Source organism: Lissotriton helveticus, chromosome 7 (assembly GCF_964261635.1).
Source record: "Lissotriton helveticus chromosome 7, aLisHel1.1, whole genome shotgun sequence".
NCBI lineage: Eukaryota > Metazoa > Chordata > Amphibia > Caudata > Salamandridae > Lissotriton > Lissotriton helveticus.
In genome coordinates this window covers 1,299,443,859-1,299,467,266 of record NC_136068.1, presented here as the reverse complement: position 1 = coordinate 1,299,467,266, position 23,408 = coordinate 1,299,443,859, and the positions used below count along the sequence as shown (strand labels likewise).

The 23,408-nt window shown below is 44.0% G+C and overlaps 1 protein-coding gene across 1 annotated transcript in view; it reads left to right on the top strand.

Moving 5' to 3' along the window:
- SRP68 (signal recognition particle 68) overlaps nt 1-23,408 on the top strand; it is a 344,507-nt gene that overhangs the window by 49,202 nt on the left and 271,897 nt on the right. The window contains exons 4-5 of the mRNA XM_078654565.1: nt 14,634-14,829; nt 15,224-15,306. Coding sequence (XP_078510691.1) covers nt 14,634-14,829; nt 15,224-15,306 — 279 coding nt within the window. The remainder of the gene's footprint in view (nt 1-14,633; nt 14,830-15,223; nt 15,307-23,408) is intronic.

Genomic DNA, 23,408 nt, shown 5'->3' with positions numbered 1-23,408 from the left:
CTGAAGCATTCTCCTTCTATTCCAGAAACATTCATCTTCTTTTCCTGAGGCATTTGCCTTCCATTCCTGAGGCATTCACCTTCTATTCCAGAAACATTCCTCTTCTTTTCCTGAGGCATTCACCTTCCATTCCTGAGACATTCATCTTCTTTTCCTGATGCATTCGCCTTCCATTCCTGATGTATTCAAAGTCTGAGTCAAAATCAGCTTTATTCGGTGCATGTAAAAGAGGACACCATAAAAGCATACTAAAACACACATATACTAACATTCCTACAAAACAAAATGATTAGTTTAAAAGAAGTTAACAATTTATAAAACTTCAAGCTAAACAATGGCGAGATTAAGGCCAAATTACAAATAAATACAAATATGCCTATTGTACGAAATACTGTTAAAAAATTATCCACGATAGTCTAAGTTAGATCAGGTTTTACTCATTGAGATGTTCATCTAGTGCATTAACCAATTATAAAGTGCTAATGCATTAAGGTGCCAAGGATACATGAGATATAAGCTTCCACAAGTTATGTGATCAAGTGCTGATACATAATAGGTGCAAAACAGTACATAAAGTGCTCAATGCCACATCTTTTTTATTTTTTTTGTCCTCATTTGCCTTACCCTCTTTAAGGAAACGCCAACCACCTTAAGTGTCTTAAATTGAGAGAAACAAGATTATAGTTATCTCTCAAGCCGGGTCACGATTGACAAATTGGCGGAAGAAGAATCCAAAACATGGGGTGGGTTGAGGGCTAGCAAAATTACTCCATCAAGGTATGTTTCAACCTGTTGGGCCATTACAGTAACCGGGGAGACCGATGACACAAGGTCCATGGAGCGAAGTAGGCATAATCATAGGACCCGGGGAACAAAAAAAAACAAACCCCGGTAGACCTATCTCCACTTTACCAATAAATCCCAGAAAGCCAAATTCTTTTTACTGCAAGCTCTAGCCAAGTCCACCTTAGATGTTTCGTATAGGGATGTCAGCCAACCTGAGTGCGTTGGAGCAACCGCATCTACCCAAAACTTACATATTTGTCTTCTTGCCAGAAGAAGGGCGTAAAAAAGGGAAGATCTTGTCTGAACGGAGATGTTTTCATCTATGCCAAAAATGACTAATGGCAAACAATGAAGTGTTAAGGATAGAGTCCAACGTCGCCTTTACTTTCTCCTAAAATGTGCAGATGGGGGGCAGTCTTTAAACATATACACGTCTGATGCTTCAAAGAGATTGCATTTGTTACATCTCTTTCCTGGCTGAAATTTTGATAGCCTTAGCGGAGAAAGGTATGCACGGTGGACAGTGAAAAGATGGTTACGCCTCAGCCATGCTGGTTTAACAATCTTGTATAGAAGGGTGAATGACTTCAGCCATAACTGCTCACACTGAACCCCCAACTCCCCCCCCCCCCCCACAGTTCATCAGGGAGATTAAAATCCCCATATACCTCCTCCAAAATACTCCAGTACCAAAGGGCAACCTCTTTACCGCCCCCTTGCCTCGCCACCAGCTGATGTTCCAAGTTGCTGTCTTTCCCCAAAGGGATACCTTTCCTGCACAAGGCCCGGGCCCAGCTATCAAGCTGCATATGTTTAAACCTCGATAGGTCAGGGCCTACCCTGTCCCGTAACTCCTCCCATGTCACCATTGAGCCCCCTGCCAGCAAGTCTCCCCATCTTACAATCCCAGCTTCCTTCACAGGAATCGCCAAACTGTCCCTTAGATACAATGGTAGACCTGGGTAGTCCCACAAGGGTGCAAAATTTGAAAAATAGGACAGCCCTATTTTCTTTTTAATCTGCATCCAGACTCTAGCCAGAGATTGGAGAATTTTTCAATTTAACTTTCTTGAAGAATTCAAAAATCCATCAATTATTAATTGGCCCCCACTAGCATGGCCTGAAACATTATTCCTATTGACGAACTAGATGGTGATTTCAAACGCATTCTAGGGTAGGACAACTGAAAGGCCCATACATAGTACTGTAAATCAGGTAGTGCCAGCCCACCCTTTTCCCTCCTTCTTCTCAACTTCGTCCATGCAAATCTAGTGGCTTTATATTTCCAAATAAAAGAGTTGATCTCACGCTGGCTTTTGTCTAGTTGTTTTGAATCAAAGGCCAGGGGGATGGTGTTAAAAATAAATGTGAATTTAGGAAGAATAGACATCTTCACTAGATTTATCCTCCCTAGTATGGATAATGGGAGGTAGGTCCAAGATTTAATTTTTTTCTGACAGTCTTTTAAGACCCGGTCTAAATTATTTTGCATGATGTTCCCAACCTCTTGGGTATTACGGATTCCGAGATATCGCATGGAAGAGGTCACGTCAAATTGCGTGTTAGTGATATTCCAGGCCATTATTTCAGTTTTGCTTACGTTTATCTCGTACCCAGAGACCCGCCCAAATTCCTCTGCCCGCTTAATAACTGTAGGGAACGCTAAATCCGGGTCCGATGTAAAATAAGAATATCGTCTGCGTAGAGGGCTTGCCTGCTTTTCCCACCCCTCAAATTTGAAGGGAGGGATGTTGGCCTCTTCTCTTAGTACCTGAGCGAACATCTCAATGTATAAATTAAAAAGAAGCGGGGAAAGCGGGCAGCCCTGCCTTGTGCCCCTTGTAATTTTAAAGGGCTCTGTCAGAATATTGTTGACTAGCAGCCTAGCTGCTGGGGCCTTATACATGAGAGAAATAACCCGGCAGAAGCTATCTCCAAAATTGTATTTTTTCAAAACCGCAGCCAGATAGGACCAATTTACCCTATCAAAGGCCTTGGTTGCATCCAAAGTGAAAGTTGCCAAAGGAAGAGCGAAGGTAGAGGCGATGTCAATGGCCCCGACTAGGTCATGCGTGAGATCGGCTAGCTGACGCCCTTTTATAAACCCTTTCTGATCTTGATGAATAATTGAACCAATTACGCTCCCCAACATATTATCCCTGGTTTAGGGATCAGGACTATCATTGCTTCACTCCACGACTTAGGAGGGTCCTCCCCCATCAAGAGAATACTGTTAAAAAGGGCCTTCAAAGTTGGTATGATAGCTTCACTTATAACACGATATAATTCTCCTGGTAGACCGTTGGGGCCGGCCGGCTTTCCTTGCTTAAATTGTCCAATGGCTTTACTCACTTCTGCTTCTGATATTTCGGTCTCCAAGCGACTACTTTGCGCAGGTAAGAGAGTCGGCAAAAAGATTTTCTCAAGCCAAGAGTCTCTTGCGAAATGGTCATCAATGATATCCTCTTTATAGCTAGCCTGGAATAAGTCCTGAAAGGCACTCCCAATGTCGGAGTTTGAGGTCCGGGGAAATTGTTCACCTTTGAGCTTTATCTCTCTGATATAGTTTTGTGCTTGGTCTGATTTTATTTTCCAAGCCAATACCTTCCCTGCTGCTTCCCCCCACAAGTGGGAGATTTTGCTTGTCTTCCCATCTCCTGGCAACTCTTTCTTGTAGGGTGCTTTCAAGTTGTTTTTTTAGCTCAGCCAACTTCTCTTGCTCCTCTTTAGAACCTATAGAGGTGCCGAGCTTTTTTTAAATAGAGTTCATTTACGATTCTAGATTTGTGATCTTCTCCTTGTACAACTTCCGTCTGTGAGAGGCTCTATTAGTTATGCAGCCTCTCCAAAAGGCTTTCAGAGCGTCCCACGCGGTAGCAATACCTTCAGAGTCAAGATTGACCTCCCAAAAAAGTTTAGTCTCAGCTACTAAGAAACTAATTTCATCATCTTCTAATAATATAGACCGATCAAATGACCATGAAGCATGTCTGATTTGCTTGTCGGGTTTTAGGGAAAAAAGGATAGCCGAGTGATCGGAAAGATGAGGAGGGAGATGCACTATCTCCGCCAATGAATTTTTGAGACAATAACTAAACAATGCGTAGTCAATTATTGACTTATGCTTATATTTAAGGTTCCGGAATGAGACCCCCAATTTATTGCCAGCCCTTTCCGTCCATACATCAGCTAGTCCTAGTTGTGCCATTGTTGACACCAAAATTTGCCATGATTTAGAGAACACACAGGTTCTAGAATTGGGCGACTTATCAAGCTTGGGATTCAGCACAATGTTGAAGTCCCCAACCCAAATAACTGGATCATGAGAGGTTACCAGGTGGTTCCGGATAATGTCTAAATAAGATGGATCGTCATGATTTGGGCCGTAATAGGCCACCAGTGAGTAAATCAAGCCGCCTAACGAAACTCTTAGCAGGAGCCATCTCCCGCTATGGTCCTCTTTGTACTCCAGTATTTGGGCCTTTGCTTGTTTCTTAAAAATAAAGAGGATCCCTCTTATATTTGTCGTTTGATCTGTGCATACAAATTTATCAATCCATTTCTGGTTTTTTAATAGCTCAATAATCTCTGCTTTGAGGAGATGTGTCTCCTGTATGGCAATGACCTGCGCAGGGGAGTCTCTCAAGTATTGAAGGATTCGATCTCTTCTACCCCTCGTGCGCAGGCCATTGACATTCCAGGATAGATATTGAAGGGAGGCCATATCAACTCTTCCCTCTCCTCATCCCTTCCCACCTGGTATCACCCATCCCAAACTCGATTGAAAACGAATTCTGACACCACGAGGCTTGAAAACAACCGTTACCGGACCTTAAAAGAAACTGAAAGAGGGCTGACTTATGAAGACTATTTCCAATTTTTCTCCCACCACCCTGTGCGCCTCAACCCCTACCCCTGCCCTCCCCCACCTCCTGGAAAACCCCTCCCCACTCACACTGGCCTGATGTATAGCCAGATTGACGCCCTCTAGCAGTTCCCCCCCCCCCCACCCCCTACACTACTTGAACTACAGAGTCACTGCCAGAGTAAGGTAAGGCTAATCCTGATTAATAACCCCCCCCTATATTTTTCTTCTCCTATTTAATTTTATTATATTTTTTTTTCTAATTCCCTTCTTCCTTTTTCTTTCTTCACTGTGGTTATTTTTTTTTTATTTTAAAAATATATATATATATATATATATATATTTTTTTTTTTAATCTAATTTTTGACTTATTTGTTTTCTATTTCTTTTATATTAGGAAACCCTAGTGAAAAGACACCCTGATCTCCCAATAAACAAACTACATTGCTATCCGCCCACCTCTTATCAGAGAAAAGTGGAAATTGGGACCTTATTGAATATTCCCTAAAGTTTATATTGATAGTACAAAATTAAGTATATTCTATATTCTAACTACCTCCACACGAAAAGTCCTTGATGGATTCCAACAGTTCATCAGCCTCGAGGGGGGATCTATAGTTGTGCATTTTATTATTAAACATGATCCGTAGAAACGCGGGAAACCTCATTTGCACTGTTGCACCTAGGGATCTAAATTTGTCCATCCTTTGGCCATGTTCCCATTGACGCTCCAGGGTGGACTTAGAAAGATCCGACCGTACTTCAAAAGAAAAGTCTGGGCCTTTTAGTGACTTAGATTTCAGAGCTAGATTTAAAAAAAAAATTCTTCAAAGTATATGTGTGGAAATTGACCAGAATTTTCCTAGATTTAACTCTACCAGGGTTTAATCGATAGGGGTCTCTATGTATCCGCTGTATATCTTTCTCCAGGATGTCAGATGCCTCTTCCAGATTTAGGGATTCTTTTAATAGTGAAACCACAAAAGACTTTAAGTCATTCCCTTCTTTCTCCTCCGGGACCTTCAGGAGCCGAAGATTATTCCGCTGGGAGTAATTTTCCAACGATTCAACTCTCTCCCACATAACATCCCCTTCTCTGCGGAGAATTTGGATCTTTAATTCAGCTATCTCCAAATTGGCTTTAAGTGACCCCATAGAGCCCTCTAAGGATTCTGTCCTTACATCGAGACCGTCGACTTTCTTCTCCAGTATTTCGCATGCAACCCTGATCTCATTCTGATTTCCCTTAGAGACCAAAAAACCGCTCCTTATCTTTTCCCTCATGGATGTAAGAACGGTGTGGTATATAAATAAATAATACCGGATCTATTTTTGACTGGATATAGTAATAACAGCTCAATAAATAAGAGTCAAGATTCGAGGTAGTAGGAGTTTGCAGGTTTTAATACAGCATAAAGGACAGGAACAGGACAACCTGCAAGACCTGGGATGGCAGCGCTGCCGGGGGCAGGATCGGAGTCGGCGTAACATTTAATAACAGTGCACAAGCATATATACTAAAACAGTTGCATTACAATACATACGATAGGCGGAGCAGTGGGTGGGGTGCATAGCAGTCGCGAAAGATAAGGGTGAAAGTAGGTGTAACAGGAGGCGTGTACATAAACATGTGATGTAAACGTAACAGAATATGTCATAAATGGGGCGGAAACATGGAGGGGGCTACCTGAGGAGCCGGGACCTCTAACCTAGTGGTGCGCGTAAACTGACAATGACGTGTTACTAGGAGAAGCTGGGGGCTATGACTTCTGCGCTAGGAGCAGAGACTGAAGTCTGGAGAGTCAGGGCGACATGTACCTAAACACTATCTAGTATCTGATGTTTAGAGAACATGTTGATAGAATCCAAAAGTTATCGAGGTAAAGGCTAACAGATTCTAAGACTGGTGCATGCATTACTCTACATGTAGTGCGTGTTGAAGAATATTAAATGACCATTAATACAGTATTTCTCTTACATGGAGACGTAAAGGCTAGACGATGACGGAAACTATTGATGCGATTCAGTAGCATTAGGAATGCAGAGAAGGAGGGCTGGACTGATAACTAGAATCATAACATACTCTTGGCAGACTGGCAGGCAGAGCCAGGCCGAGCCGGGCACTGTGAGGCAGGAAGTAAGTGAAGGGTCAGGAACACAGGTGGGGGCTGTATCGCTCCTCAGCGAGGGCTCAGGAGACAGGAGCTGAATCTGGTGTCCGGGCCCTTTTGAGGCCTAGAAACGGGGACTTTTCAATGAAATAACGTGCACACTGAGAAACGTGGCAACGTAACTTTTACATAGGCCTAATACTCGTAGCTTTCACGAGAACTGGAAACTGGCATACTAGAGATGGACACAACTGTAATTGCGTCTTTAATCGATCATGGGGAATACATATGCATATTAATCATGCACATACAACATAGGATGGGGAACACGTAGGGACACAGAACATGGCAAAATTTACTTTTCCACATTCCCTCCTTGTCACTACGTTTCCATCAGGAAACAACAATATTCATGATACCATCTATCATTTCATATAGTATCATTTGCTCGTCTCGAATTTTCTTGGAACTGGATTTAGAACGGGACTTGGGACTAGGAATACAAGAGGTAGCACAAATGCCGCAAATCGCAGGGCCACATTGTATACAGAGGCAGCAACTGAATATGATCGCTACTGTAATACCTAGAAAGGACAACACTTTCCATCCCCAGGCGGAAATTATATTCCAGAACCAACCGGACCATGTCCAGGTGCCTGGATTTTGGTGTAACAGATGGGCAATTTTATGGAGTCTGGTTATAGCTGAATAAACAGACGGCGCGTTATTAGGAATGAAAATGCAGCAACTAGATCCGATGACTCTACATGCCCCGCCCCTATCGGCCAGTATGACGTCAAGGACGAGACGATTCTGGAGCACGACAATTCTCATAAAAGATTGCTCTTCGGTTAAGTTACCTAGAGCAGAGGTAGTCTCAATCACTACTGCTTCAAGGGTTCTGGTTAATCTACGTATCAGTTTACTATTCACGACAGTACCTAAGTAGGGGAAGACACCTTTATTGATATCTATGTATTGTTCTAGAGCAGTTTCAGTATAATCGACAATCGGGAGGTCTCTCTTGTGTCTAGTATGTACTAGGTGGGAATTCCTATGATAGTCGGGTGGGGCTAGAAAAACTGGTGGCAGAAGGAATGCAATGTAACAGGTTCCCTCCCAATCGAGGGGCAGACGAACATATGCGGTCTGACCACAAACAAAATAAGAATGACGTGAAGCTTTGAAAATAGATTTCCTGCTGTCACTATACTTGACAATAGTAGTACAATCACTATGTCCTACATGTACGGAACCATTATTTCTGACACATAATTCGCCTTTGACTGGTAATACTGACATAGCAGGTAAGACTGGAGTAGTATCAGACTGAACATTCAAGACCATAAAATTCGAAGAATAATTACCCAAATTATAAACTTCATTTTCTAGATCTAACCCTGTTCTGTGGGGAAGACCTTGCTTGCCTGGAAAACATGTACTGTTAAGAAAGGACATATCATTTGAGGATAATGTTAACGTGGACCATGCTCCACACGAACCAGTATGTGAAAATGGATAAGGAAATAGTGGCAGAACTCCCTTCGGTGTCTGGAAAGGGGGGAGTCGACCACACACCCAACAATTAGTGGCATTGCTGGTCTGGTGTGAATAATGTAACATGCGGATAAAGGAATTATTTCGCATAGCAAGACGATAAGAGAGTTCATGAGGAGGCAGATCACTAAACGTGTGTTCTACTGTAGCATTAGAAGTCTTATTTACATGAGAAAGTGGAAAACATAAATAAAATGCATAACTCGTGCAGGCAATCATAAGGCTGAGATATAGCAGAAAACATAAAATAATAATGCAACTTTTAGAGTTCTCACTAACTCTCTCTCTATGGGGGTCTATTTTATACATGTCAGAAACCGGTCTAACCGTTTCACCTAGGGGAGGACTTAGACAATCAAACTGGCTGACTTATTTTACTAGACCTTAATTTCAATTTATACTCCTGTTGCGGAGTTTTCTCTAACAGGGAGGGTTTTGTATCATTGTCTTTTGCGGGACAGTCCTTGAGAATAGTACTTTGGCAGTCTTTAAAATCCTCGGAAATGTTCTTGGAAACAGTCTTTAGTCCATAAAATTTCTTTACGTGAGACAGATGGACCCACCCCTTCCTGCCTTCCAGCTTGACGGCAGTACGGGTGGCCAGGAGGACCTGCTTTGGCTCCTTCCAGCGAGGCTCCAGCGGACTTGAACGATCAAAGTTCCTTACAAGAACCAGACTTCCGGGAACGATTTCATGCGGTGCCACCTCGGTATTGTCTGGAAATGCGGCGGCAACCTGTGAACGACAAGAGTGTAGGGCAGACATCAAGGAAGCTAGGTAATCTGTCAGCATATTACTTGAAACATCTGTAATACTTCGGGGTCTAGGTGTACCCCACATATTAGGGGGGCGGCCAAATACGACCTCATAGGGGGACAGACCTGATCTGGAATGTGCGACCATGCGCATATAAAACGGAGCGACTGGCAGAGCTACCAGCCAGTCTACACCTTTTTCTTGACAGACTTTGGCAATGCGGATTTTCAGGGTCTGGTTATGTCTCTCTACTAGACCGGCTGCTTCAGGATGGCGTACACAATGGAACTTCCACTGGTATCCTAACAACAGGGAAACGTGTTTCATCAGCTCAGATGAGAATGGCTGGCCGTTATCAGAATATACGACCCTTGGGAGTCCATAGCGGGGGAAGAATTCACGAACCAACTGCTTGGCAGTGGTCGCGGCTGTGTAATCTGGGACTGGATATGCTTCTGTCCACCTGGACAAAGCGCATACAACTACAAGGACATACTTGAAACCTCGACATCGCTCCATCTGAATATAATCCATCTGGAGGACTTCAAAAGGGTGGTCAGGGGGCTGGAATCCACCTTGTTCCACCGGAACACTTTTACCTGGATTGAACTGGCAACATATCATACAGGTACGGACTTTCTGCTTAGCTGCAGCTCGTAAATGCTTGTTGAACCAAATGTTCTGGATACTGTCTAACATAGCTTTTTCTCCTAAGTGTGCTGGACTATGTGCGGTATTGATAATGACTTGAACCATAGAGTCGGGGAGAAACCATGTGGCTTTTCCCTTCATTACCCATCCCTGATCTGTCTGGACCCCTCCTTGTTCGGACCATTTCTTGATTTCATCGGGAGTAGCATGTAACTGGATATCTATGACATCTTGAGTGGGGTCCTTAACTGTCATACAAGTAGTCTGTTCTAGAATGGATGTTGGTGTCTTGTTAACTGGTATATCTGGTGTCTGTGCTGTAAGCTTGGCTGTGCGATCTGCTAGATCATTACCCTGGGAAATAGTGTCAGTAACCTTCGTGTGTGCTTTGCACTTCATGATAGCGATAGATGTCAGTAAGTGTATAGCATCTGACAGAGCTTGAATAAGGAGACCATGCTGAATCTTGGTTCCATGAGAAGTCATGAAACCTCTCTCCTGCCAGAGCACTCCAAAGTCGTGTACGACTCCAAATGCGTAGCGTGAATCTGTATATATGTTAACTTTCAGGTTCTTGGCGTGTATGCAGGCTTGGGTCAGAGCAACTAGCTCTGCTGCTTGAGCAGACAGGGTGTCAATACGGTGTGTTTCTATAACTTCAGTGTCAGTAGTCACTGCATACGCGGCTACTAGTTCTCCTGTGCATTCGCCGTCCATTCCGGAGGCATTCGCCGTCCATTCCGGAGGCATTCGCCGTCCATTCCGGAGGCATTCGCCGTCCATTCCGGAGGCATTCGCCGTCCATTCCGGAGGCATTCGCCGTTTATTCCGGAGGCATTCGCCGTCCATTCCTGAGGCATTCGCCGTCCATTCCTGAGGCATTCACCATCCATTCCTAAGGCATTCACCCTCCATTCCGGAGACATTCACCATCCATTCCTGCTGAGGTATTCATCTTCAGTTCCAGGGACATTAACCATCCATTCCAGAAAAATTAGGCTTCCATTCCTGATGCATTCACCTTCCCAGGGCTTTAAGTGGGCTGGGTCTTACCGGTGCTAAGCAACAGCAGTTTTTTAAAGGAGGCCTCGAAACAGGTCCCTATTGGGCTCTGTTTTATGCCCTGTCACAGGCGGTCCATTTTTTAGGTCTCGCCTAGCAAAACAGCACATGCGCTTCTCGCTTGGCGAGATCTATTGTCGTCAATTTTGCTTCCGAAGGGGGACAGGAGATGTGCACGCGCCCGGACAGGAGATGTGCACGCGTATGGTGTGCGGGCACGGCACGCTTACGTTAGCTGCTTCCATGCCCGGACAGGAGATGTGCACGCATATGGTGCGCGGTCACGGCGCGCTTACGTCAGCTGCTTCCATTTGCCAGCTTGTGGATGGGCAGCGCAAAGGGCAAATCATCCAAAGATGTGGTGTTGTGTGAGCAGCGAAATAAAGGCAGATGGGCAAAAAAAAGGCATGCTAGAGAAGACAATACTTTAATTACATGCCCCTCGTGCTCTTAATATACAAATGAGTGTAGCTCACTCAAGATGGCGGAAGTCACTTACAATCGAGACGCACATACTTTATATAGATCTCCAGGGCAGGCATGTGGCTCCTACAACAAATGTAATATGCTAATTGCGCAGTTCAGTTGATACAGCCTTGTCAAACAAAATGACATATAAGCGCATTGACGCCTCGTTGGAGGTAGTAAGAGCTATATAAATGCAATTACAATACAATATAGGAACATAAGTGTGCAGGGGCCTACTAGGTGGCATTGAGTCACAGCAGGGATGTATTTAACCCGTTTTTGCTTGAACTCCATAGGGGAAGTTAATCCCGCTACAGCTGGGTCCTGTCTGGGCACTAGAGGGGCTTGGAGCTTCTTATCTCTTTAAATGGCTCTGGTTAATTGCTCAAGGACAGGCGGCCTATCATTTAAATACATAAAAAACAGATTGCCACAGAGAGCTACACTCACAAAGTGGCTGATGAGGCAGGCACATTCCCACCACCGGGTGTGTCAACTGTGCCCCATGAAGTTTGCGACTGTTTTTTGTTTGCTTGTTTAAGTTTTCTCCTTACAGAGCACAAAAGGCTAGGAAATGACTCCTTGGTTTTCCCTTGTTGCATTTTGCGTTTTTTGCAAACTTTTTATGAGCTCACAATAAATGTTATGATGTAACAGACAATTTAGTTAGAACAGGGAAGTTCAGCAGGTTATAGTTAGGGTAAAAAGTTTGTTAGTAACAATGCAAAATGCCAAAAGCGCTGAAAAAACTAAAAACCTTTTTCGCTTAAAGAAGGATTCAAGCCATCAAATATATTATAAAGATCACTTTCCTTGTTGTAAAAAGTAACAAACAATCTAAAGGATTGAGATGCATTGATGCTCAAGACAACACCAGTGTTCTCTGTTATTTCTTAGTAGGGTGGAAATATAATAGTGAAATTGGATTTTGTTTCTAGCGCTTTCTCATTTAATATTAGATAAAATTGGTATGCATTTGTGAACAATCCTTAATTTGACTTACTGTGCTATATATGTACAATGCTTGAAAATATGTATAACACTCCAGCGAGGGCCAAGAAACCAAAGGGCACAGCTAAAAATGCAGTGCTCTTTGTGGGAGTGGAGTGGAGTGCACACCTCAGGGTGGTAATAATGAGTGACATTGGCAAGGACGTGCTGTTTGCACAATATCCCCCTTCAATTCCCTCCCCCTCCTCCCCCCAACAAGGAGCTATACCATATACCATATACCCATTAAAAACAAGCATTTGCAATACAATAGGTCTCTCATTTACTCGAGTTTAAGCTATCAGCATTGTAAATGGCAATGCCTTTTATTTATGTTTTAAAAACCAAATCATAAAGAAAGGCATTGTCATTTACAATGCCAATAGCTCAAACGTACGTAAATGCGAGACCTATTGCATTGCAAATGCTTGTTCTGTTTGTAAGTGCTCTTGATCTCAGATACACGTTTCTTAATCCGCCCCTTATCTGCAAGTTGTCACTCTCATTTTTACTCTAATTCACCTTGCATCTTCTTCCTCGCCTTCTAATACTTAGTTTGCCTCCGTAGTTTTCGTTGGCATCTCCCTAGGAAAACCAATTTATCCCCCTCTTCTTGGAGACTCGAGGTTGAAAACCAGGCTGTGTCTTTCGGAGCCCCAGAGCACTTCCTGTTTTCCTGGGAATAAAGGAGATTGGATTCGATTGGATGCGGATTTATAGAGCGCATGGTTACCCTGGAGCGTCCCCGCGCTAATCGGTCTAGGAAATCTCCATATGGATAAACAACAATCTTGCTCATCTTGCAGTCCCATGAAGCTGTGGCATAGGTGGGGGAAGTACAACTAACGGTTTAAAAAGCACTTTGAGCGGTAAATTGTCAACAGTGGACGTTATTGGCGACTCAGTTTTACTACGTCTCCCAAGTAATTATTTAGTGAACATATTTACTACATTTTTTGTATTAAATGTTTATTATTTCATTGACTAGATCTAGAGGGAAAACAAATGATTCAAAATAGTCAGTTTGGATATTGGGCGCTAAAGTAATCGGGGATACACATTCTAATTTTTAATAAGGAAGTTAAATTGTCTATAAAGCGCTCCCTGTAGTGTTAATTGCCCTTTGCTTAAAAAACGGTATGTCTTTTTTAGTCTGTAAGTACTATTTTCTCCTACTGCAGGCACTTCATGCTTTCCTGCAACATTCAGCGCGTCATGCAAGCTTTCACTTTCCAAGCAGCCCGGAACAATGGCGTCCGCGTCTTTGAAATAAAATAGGTCTCGCATTTACAAGAGTTTGAGCTATTGACATTGTAAATGATAATGCCTTTATATATGTGCTAATTCTCAAAACAGATAAATAAACGGTATTGTCATTTACAATGCCAATAACTTAAACTCTCGTTAATGCGAGACCAACTGCATTGCAAATGCTTGTTTGTGGAAGCTGGCAATATGCAGATGTTGGTTGAATGGAAGGCTGCTTCTTTGAAAAGATGTTTTTCATTGCTCACTGCTGTGATATCCTGAACCGAGAGAAAAACAAACGCCCTGATGGGGATAATACATGTGTCCAACCATAAAGCGCTTCGAAGCCTTGCCAGGGGAGTATGCACTATATAGAAGCAATTACAATTGTACAGTGACTCTAGCCATGTTAATGTTCTACACTGTAATGCAGTGTCTGTTGCCTTGATTATGTGCTGAACATTTGCACTTCTGCTTCTAAATTGTTCTATGCTAAATAGTAGTGCTATAATAGGTGCTGCTCTGTGACTGTTCTTCAACACTGTAATATTTGCTGCCCTGTTATGGGCATCACCATGCACAGCTATTGCCCAGTTGTTTTTAATTCTTGTGAAAGATAACTATCCACTACTACTGGTCAACAGCTGCTGTACTCCTACAGGTAACCACAACTGCAATAGCTGTTGCAACAATGTGCAGCTATCCACATCACTCATTCTTGCCTGGTGTGAACCCTGGTCCCTTCTTTAATAGCCACACCTATGAGTTGTGCTCCCGGGACTGTTAATATAGATTGGACTTGGGCAGCAAGGAGGTCGTCGGCAGGCTGAGAGAATACCACAAAGTTTCTTTCAGTGAGCTGGAAATAGACGTGCACTGACATGGGACACTAACACGCCATTCTGGTTGTGTGAGCGCCTGCATCATCTGTCACGAAAACGTCCATGCTGTAGTTCTTGCCTATGGTGATAAAAGCAAATTTTACACATTAAAAAAGCTTTAGGACAACATTTGGTATTGATGACTGTTAGCCAACAAAATATGCATGGTTAGCGTATACATGGAATAGACAGAGTACATGGCTTTGTGGTCTTTCTCTTTTTTAGTAAAGGATCTGCTACTTACTTCTCTTTATCAGGTACTTGCTGCTTATCCTTATGGATGCTGAGCGGGCATGGAGCTACGCCATGCAGTTGAAGCAAGAGTCCAACACCGAACCTCGAAAGCGCTTCCATCTCTTGTCGCGTCTACGCAAAGCAGTGAAGCGTGCTGAAGAGCTAGAGATGCTGTGTGAAAGTGAGCGGGTTGATGCGAAGACCAAACTGGAGGCTCAGGTTGGATTTCTGTTTCCTTTATTGTTATTGACACTGGGGCAATGTCTAGATGTGTCACTTTGCTTTGAACTCATCAGCAAAAATTGAGTAGGTCTATTCTTTTTATTTCAAGTGAACGGGCCATTTCAGCATTCTGATGCACTGATCTAAAACAAGTGTAACCGTCTTGGATCATTGGGCATCATGTTTCATTGTCCTTCTCTCCTCACAATATCTTTCACTTGCTTTAGCCTGTCTTTACTTTTCTCCAGTGTTCCCGGGGCTGAGGCAGCACAATTACAAACCTAATATATGAAAGATAACATTAACTGAATTTGTTTTCTGTAGCATTTAAAGTCACTTTGGTCCTCTTCCCTTGTAACCCCTCTGTTTAATCTTGTTCATGTCTCTGCAGGCATACAGGGCGTACCACCGTGGAATGCTGTACTTTGAGCAGCAGGATTGGAAGGAAGCCATGGAGTCCTTCAAGCAGTGCAAGTGAGTGTCCCTACTGGGGATAGGCCCTAAGTATTTCACTGACATCTTTCAGCCTTACATTCCAGGACGCTCTTTGCGTTCCAGTAACCAGCAACTTCTTAAAACACCCAGAATCAAGAAAACCAGACAAGGTGGCCGTGCCCTGGCCCACACTGGACCCATATTATGGAACTCACTACCGCTTGAACTAAGGTCAATCACTAACCACTTAATGTTCAGACAAAATCTAAAAACCTATCTGTTTCCCAGCTACTAACGCTACTTCATTTCTGATTATATTGTTACTCTTACCTCCATCTGCAGTTATAGCGCGGAGATACCCCTTCGGGGGTCTAGTCAGGCGCTCTATAAGCAAATAAAATAAAAATAAATAAAATAAAATACTGCTCAGACAAACCCTCTTTGTAGATGGCTGAAATAGACTAGGATCTTAGGGGGGATGGTGTTTCGCAGTAATACGACATATGCCCCACCTGTCCAAATAAAATGGGCCTTTGTAGGGTGCTTCCTGTATGATTATATGTTGGTATTTATGTAGTGTAACCCTATCTGGGGAGCAGTATACTGCTGTACATAAAGGGTGGTTTAGAAGACTAAATCGAGATTGATTTGTAAGTGAGAAGGAAGTGTGGATTGGGGAGTCTCTTGCTTGTTTGGCTTTAATGGAAGATTTGAGCTGTAAGGCTCCTTTTAAATGAGTGGTCAGAGGTGGATTGCCTCGATTATTTGTTTTTTCATTTCTTAACCTGCATGGTGGTGGTTTGTATTAAGTTTTTTCTGCCCAGTAGGGTGGGCCACCTCGTTTGGCAGTATTGCAGCTACTGCATTAGATTCATACCCTCAGCAGATCCACCTGGGAAGTATCTGAAAGTAACACCTGTTACGTACAGCCTTTAAAATAGCAGAAGTGCAGTACAAAATGCTTTATTAGCATTGTCTAAGAGGGGTGAGATATAGGGAAGAGTGTGAATACCATTTGAAAACAGAAAGCATAGTTTTTGTTTTAGTAGCATGTCGGGGAGAGTGATATCGGAGGTAAAATTAGTTGAGTTCAGGAATACAGATTTGAGTGCAATTGTTTTTCTAATATTTGAAATAGTTGGCTTGTTTTGTTGTAATTGAAAGTCTATTAAAATGCTTATGTAATAATCACCATACATATTCCTACATAATCACACATCACAGAAAAATCTTAGTTTCAAAGAATTATCAGAATCTGGGTTGAACTGCTAACCTAGGAAAAGTCCAGTTGACAGAAATAAACCATGAAGAAAACAGCCAACATCCTGTATGTAGCAGAGAGCTTATGAGCATAGTTTGTAGCGCTATGTCTGAAAGGACTCGAAATTCATCTAATGTCTCTCGTCATTTTGTTTCCTTGGAACTTTCCCCCCTGACATGATTATCGGCAGGAAGAATAGTTTGCCCCACCTCAGTTATTTTATGCAGTTTTTCCATTTAGTCCCACTGCTCCCTTACCACTCACTCACTTACTATTTGTGAGGAACATGTTTGGAAGGACGAGGGTCAAGGTTCTATTTTTAAATACCAGGAGAAATCAGCGTAAGTTAAGCTGGTCCGTCTCAAACTTTCATTTCCAGTACTGCGGATGGTAATAGCTGATGAATTTTTTTTTTGCAAACCTCACAAGGTGAATCCATGACATCCTCCTGCCAACCCCAAGAAATTCATAAAGATGTACACACTTTATAAAATGATTGGCTTTCTCCGCCTGATTTTCAGAGCACTTCTTGACAGAATACAAAATATATAATTGCACCAATCAGTGTCTTGTGAAATGAAGGAAAAGACATCTACTAGAATGTAATTATTAAATGGAAAGATGTTCTTAAAATTATGGATGACTTATGGAAAGGAAAGTAGAAGTTTATTAAAATGCTTTCAAGACTTTGAAAAACACAAAGGCGAGTTATTTCCATACGTGATATTTACTAATTCATTTACTGGCTATCATTTATGAATAATTCCGATTTTCAACAAGGTGACATGTAATTAAGGGGAAATACGTGAACAAAGTGATATCCGTGACCATGTGCTATATTACATAAAGTGTACATATAATATACAGAATGCAGGACTTAAAAAGAAACATCTGTCCCAGTTTTTACAAATTAGCTCAGTAGTTCTATTTCCTGTTTTTCTTAAGGCAGAGTGGGTTGTGGGGCATGAGCAGGGATAACTGTTGACGTTTCTATCCTATGGTATGCACAGGTGAGATGTCATGACGGGTCTTCCTTAGGACAAAGAACAGTAGACAGCCTAGTGGTTGAAGGGATTTGAGTATCATGCTTCTGTGTTCCATGGGTAATACTTTTTATTTTTGTTTTACATTTCTTTATTGGGATTTTGCATTTCATTGCATCAATTGACGTCATGACATTATAATACATTAACATATATCTATGATCTGTTGAGTAATCACTGTGGAGAACAGAATTCATAACCTTAGTGCATATCTGACATTTCAGACAAAGAACTGTAAAACACTCTGGGTGATATCCCCGTGTCTAGCATTTGATTCTGTACTAGTATGTTTACAAGCCCCCGGCTGGGTGCGTTATCTGCGGTTATGGGTTTGCTATGTGTTCCCCTCACATTCCGATTTTGTAAATGCTCGTATGACGTTCGGTGCATGCATTCCCGTTTAAAACCCATAGGTTTCTTAACCACCGATGTAGGAATTTAACTATTAAATTTGGGCGTGAACTGGGAAAGCTGTTGCAGAGCTATCAGAATGTATTAATTGTGTTGTTGGCCGTGATTTTGGTACGCTGTGTATCATCGTGTGCATGGGGAGGAGTCGTGATGGGTTGGTCTGACCTGGTGGGTGGGGTTGCAAAATGCTGCCCTTTTACATTTCCAGCTCTAGGCATCTGGTTTTGCAATATCATCCGTCGGTCTCAGGGGGGATGGGGCTGGAGTCTGTGTTTGGGAGGCTACCTGTGATACCGTTTGTGTTGTTTCGTGGGTAAATTAATGCAATAATTGTGCCCACTCTAGAGATATGGGGTGTTTCTGTATTCCCCTCATATCCTCATACCTTAGTACCTCTTCTTCCGCCGCACCCCATTTCTTCATGGCCCTTATCCAGGCTTCCTCGGGGTTTCCGCCGGGGCCCACCAGTGCATGGCTATACCCCTTTTTGCTAAGAGAATGTCTTAATGAGGCGAAGCGGTACTGAACCTTTTCGGTTTTCCGCCTGCGGAAAATTCCAAGGGCACTGGCTTCCCATGATCACATAGTTAGAATGTTGGTCGTCACTTTGAAGGTTTGATGTATTCTGTCCCAATATTGCTGGACGGCGGGGCAGTCCCAGAACATATGTTTGAAGTCCACCTCAGGAGTCTGGCAGCGCGGGGGCAGGCGAAGTGTGTGTCAGGATAAAAACGGTGAAGGTGGTGTGGGGTGAGGTACGCCCTGTGTAGGAAATTAAATTGAATGTTTCTAAAAGTCGCATTCCTGGAGACCTTTTTGGGATATTCTAGGGCTTTTCCCCACTCTTTATTGTTAAATACCCGTCCCGCTTCATCTTCCTATGTCTGCCGTAGTGAGTCTAATGGGTGGAGGATCAGTTCCCGAATGGCTTTGTATAGCCAGGTAACTAAATGTCTTCCTGCCCCCATATGCAGTATAGTGTGTATCACAGGGTGTGTCGGGGGCTCCACCTCATTGAGGTCCCAGTCGGATCGACTACTGTCTAGTAGTTGCCTGTGAAGTAGGAACTGGCCCGGGGGTAGGTCAGAGTGAGCGGCCATTTGGGCATATGTCCTTAGCTGTCTGTCTTCAAACAGGGATTCCATCTCTGTGACTGAATGATCAGTCCACACCTGAAGGGCTCGAGTGGTATAGAATTTATCATTTTGGGGGAACCCTACCAGTGGAAGCAGAGGTGAGTAAGGGGGTTTCCCCCTGGACAGACGATGGATTTTTAGCATGCACTTTGGGCTATGGATACTTAGGTGGGGTAAGTGCGAAGAGGCTTCATACCTGGCATTAGTAACCTCCGGATTGCTGGGAGGGATATCCGACCCTCCTCTGTGATTGTTTCTCCTATGTGGCGCTCCGCTATCCAGTGTGACAACCATTGGAGTTGAGCCACCAGAAAATATGCTTCAATGGATGATGCTCCAAGCCCTCCCTGATTTGTGGGCAAGTCTAGTGTGGTTAAGGCCACCTTATAACTACCCCCTCCCCAGATCAGTGCGGTTAGTAGTGTGTCTTACTCCCTAAAGAAGGGGTGTGGCGGTATCACAGGGAGGTTGGTGAAGTGATAGAGGAGTCTGGGGACCATGATCATTTTTGCGAGGGCTACTTGTCCAATGGGGGCCAGAGGTAGTGTCTTCCAGAAGCCCACCGCCGCGCGAATCCCCGCTAGTACCTTGCGGTGGTTCCCTTCGTACAGGTCCTCGGGCAGTGCTCCAGGCAAGTGTGTGAGCTCCAACAGATATGTAGAGCGGGGCTAGATGTGGGCTCAGTGGATAGATCGTGGATTTGGCCCAATTGATTTTGAAGCTGGAGACCTCCGCAAAATCTCGTAATGTCGCCCATATGGGAGTGAGGTCACTTGTGACGTCTCTGACATATATCGAAAGATCATCTGCATACAATGATGCGCAATGCACCGTGTCTGCTATCGGAATACCCCTAGTGTCGCTCTCCTGTCGTAGCCTTATTGCTCGGGGTTCTACTGCCAGGGCGAATAGGAGGGGGGACAAGGGGCACCCCTGTCTAGTCCCTCTTTCGACCGGGAAGGAAGTGGAAATATATTTATCAATTCTCACTCGTGAAGTTAGGCCTTTGTAGAGGAGTTGTGTATACTTCTTCAGGGTAGGCCCTACTTTATTCTACGAAGGACGGCGAAGAAGTACGCCCATAGCAAGGTATCCAATGCCTTTTCGAGGTCCAAGATCAGACACACAGCGTTAGGAAATTGCAGTTGTGCACTGTCGTGGACATGAAACAACCTTCATATGTTCTGCGAGGTGTTGCGCCTTGGAACGAAGCCGCATTGGTCGGGATGGATCAATGGCACAAGGATCTGGGTGTACCGATCTGCTAGGATTTTGCCTAATATTTTACAGTCTGCATTTAAAAGCGTTATTGGTCTGTACGAGGCGGGGAGCCTGTGTGGTTTGGGAAATGTAACTAGAATAGATTCCCTGAGCGAGCCTGGGAGCTCACCCCTGCCCAATGCGTCCTCGTACATGGCTACTGCCGGGGGATCATTTGGGCTGCAAAAGTACTGTAGTATTCAAGCAGGAAGCCGTCCGTTCCTGGAGCCTTGTTATGTGCCAGTGTTCTGATTGCGTGGGTGACGTCTGGGGATTTGATCTTTATGTCTAATGCTTTTTTGTCTGCTGGTGTTATGCGGGGAATAGGCAATGGGTGAAGGAACTGGGTAATCTCATGTTGGTGTGCGTGTGTAGGGGCTCGATAGACACTCGAGTAACAGTCGTGAAAAGTGCGTAAAATATCTATTTGCGAGTGTTGAAGGGTCCCGACCTTATCGAGTTTTTCCGTAATCGGTTTCACATCCGTGTCTTGCTTGGCTAGCCAAGCCAGGAGTGTCCCCACTCTATTGCCCTCTCTGTGCACCCTGGAGGCGTATGCCTGGAAGTTGTATTTGCGTAAGTCCGTCATTGCTTCTGCATGGGATGTTTTGGCCGCTGCTATTTGGTCGGGAGTGGCGCCATCAGCATCTGTTTGTTGCGTTATTGCTGCTAGTGCCATCTCCGCATGTTGCAGTGACCTTTGGAGTGTCCTACGTACTCCCACTATTTGCTGTATACAATGCCCCCTGGCTTCGACTTTGAATGTGGTCCATTCAATTAGTCTAGATGTCCCAGTGCCATTGTTGAGGGTGAAATGCTCTTGAATGTGATCCCCGTGTTCGTGGTGAAACACCTCATCTGTGAGGCATTCTCGCGGCATTTTCCAAGTGGGCACTGGGGAATGTGGAGGCCTCCATCTGAGGGTCAGTATGTGTGCGTCATGATCCAATAGTACCCTTCTCAGATAGTCTGTGTGTTTTACCCCCGGGAGCAGTGTTGTGGAGCAAAGGAATCTGTCGAGTCGCACTCGTAGATTGTTTGGATGGAGTGGAAGGAGTAAATTCTAGTGTCTGGATTCCGCTCCCGCCATGTGTCTACCAATGCCCAGTGTTTCACCCATGTTTGATATGGTTCCCTCTGCTTGTGTGCTGCTGAGTGCGCGCTGAGTGCGCCGGAGGGATGGGATCTATCGAGACGGATGTCCAGAACACAATTGTAATCACCTCCTTACAGACGCCTTACACAGGTCCGAGGTGTATTGGGTTAGTACCCCTGTAATGTGTCTCCAAAACTGGTCCTGGTCTACATTTGGAGTGTATATGCTCCCTAACAGTATTGACTAACCCTCCAACAGTCCTTCTATCAGGGAATATCGACCCTCTTTATCTATAGTATGCGACTGCTCCCCGAAGGAGATCCCAGGCAGTATCCATATTAGTGCACCCCTGGCGTATGCTGAGTATGTGGTGGCACAGATAATATCCCGCCATTTCTTATGTAAGCGATCCACCTCGATCGCTGACAAGTGCATCTCCTGTAGGAGAGCTATCTGTGCTTGCTGTCTCTTTATATATGCATTGACAGCATATCTCTTATTTGCTGTGGTATATGCCCCTGCTGTTTATCATAATAATTTTTATATCCGTGTTGGGTATCTTAGTGGTCATGTCGTGTGGTGTCTACGAGGAGCTTGTGTATTCGCGATGCCCATTCACCCTCTCTCGACCTCTCCCCTCCGAATGTCAACCGCCCACTTACATTTTACAATTCCGCTAGTTTGCTCCGCTGAGGGAAATTGGGGAAAATTGAGACAGGGGAAAACTAAATCTGAACAATGGGGAGCATTCCCAACTTGAAGGACATGTCGTTGGGGACGATATTTCCAAACTGTACTTCATGTACTGTCTTTAGTTTGTTGTTTGTAGGGGGTGGTTGCACAGCTCCTCTAGTCACTGGCATCTCGGCCGCCCACTCTGTGATGTTGAATCAGAGATGCCTAAGGTTTCCCCCTCCTCATTTTCCATCTGCGACGTTCCACTTTAGTATGTTATGTTGTGCCTGTTCTGGATATTTGATTACTGTGTCCCATGACATGGGATGTGGATTTCCTATAGCCCGACGCCCAGGACATATTGTTTGGGGTCAAGGGCAACAAGTGTTCATGTGTATTTGTCCTTGGGACAAGTAGGCCCAACCCCCTGCAGCATAAACCCTTTGGCTGCCAGTTTGCAGTACCACATTATGGATCAGGGATGGGCACTGTCTGCAGTTAAGGTAATCATTTTGTCCATATTCTAATGCTGTTCAAACTTGTATTTATGGTTTATTTGACTTATTATTAGAGTAAACGTTGTAAGCTCTTACTGCACTACTGACAGTGGTTCCAGTATAAAAATGTGTACACATGTTTTCAAGGTTTAGCAATATGAGGAGGCTATGTATAATGCGCCCAGAATGCTCTTTGATCTGATGCAAATATGTGAAGAAGCTTTGTAGTGTGTTTATCTAGGTACCTATATTGATACTCCTATTTCTGACCCTTGTCCGGTTATTAATTCACTAATGTCCATACACCGGCACAGAAACCCGTTTTCAGATTAGGTCATAGCGCATGCTGTCACATTAAGCAAGCACTATCCCTTCAGCCCCCTAGAAAGCACACCGAGTTCTCAAAACAAATCAAACCTCCAACAGACCTGGGAAATCCCCCGCAGCTATTGTTTTGATTTCGCTCGAGAACTCCTGCAAAGAATGTAAGAACGACCAGTCCTTATGACATTCTTGCTGACGTCTTATGTCCATCCTTACGTCAAACACGGCACCTTTCAGGTATAAATATACCGACGCTGCCCTAAGCTAAGACACGGTGGTGACGAGCTTGGAGCAGCGCTACTTGCCGGAGAGCCCAGCTGATGCAGAAAAGCCCACGGACGCTGCCCCTCCCTTTTGACGCGCTGAGAGAGACGCTGCCTTTTCTCCTGCCGAGAAATCCAGCCTCCGGCGTTTCCAGCCGCCCTCGCGGGTAACTGG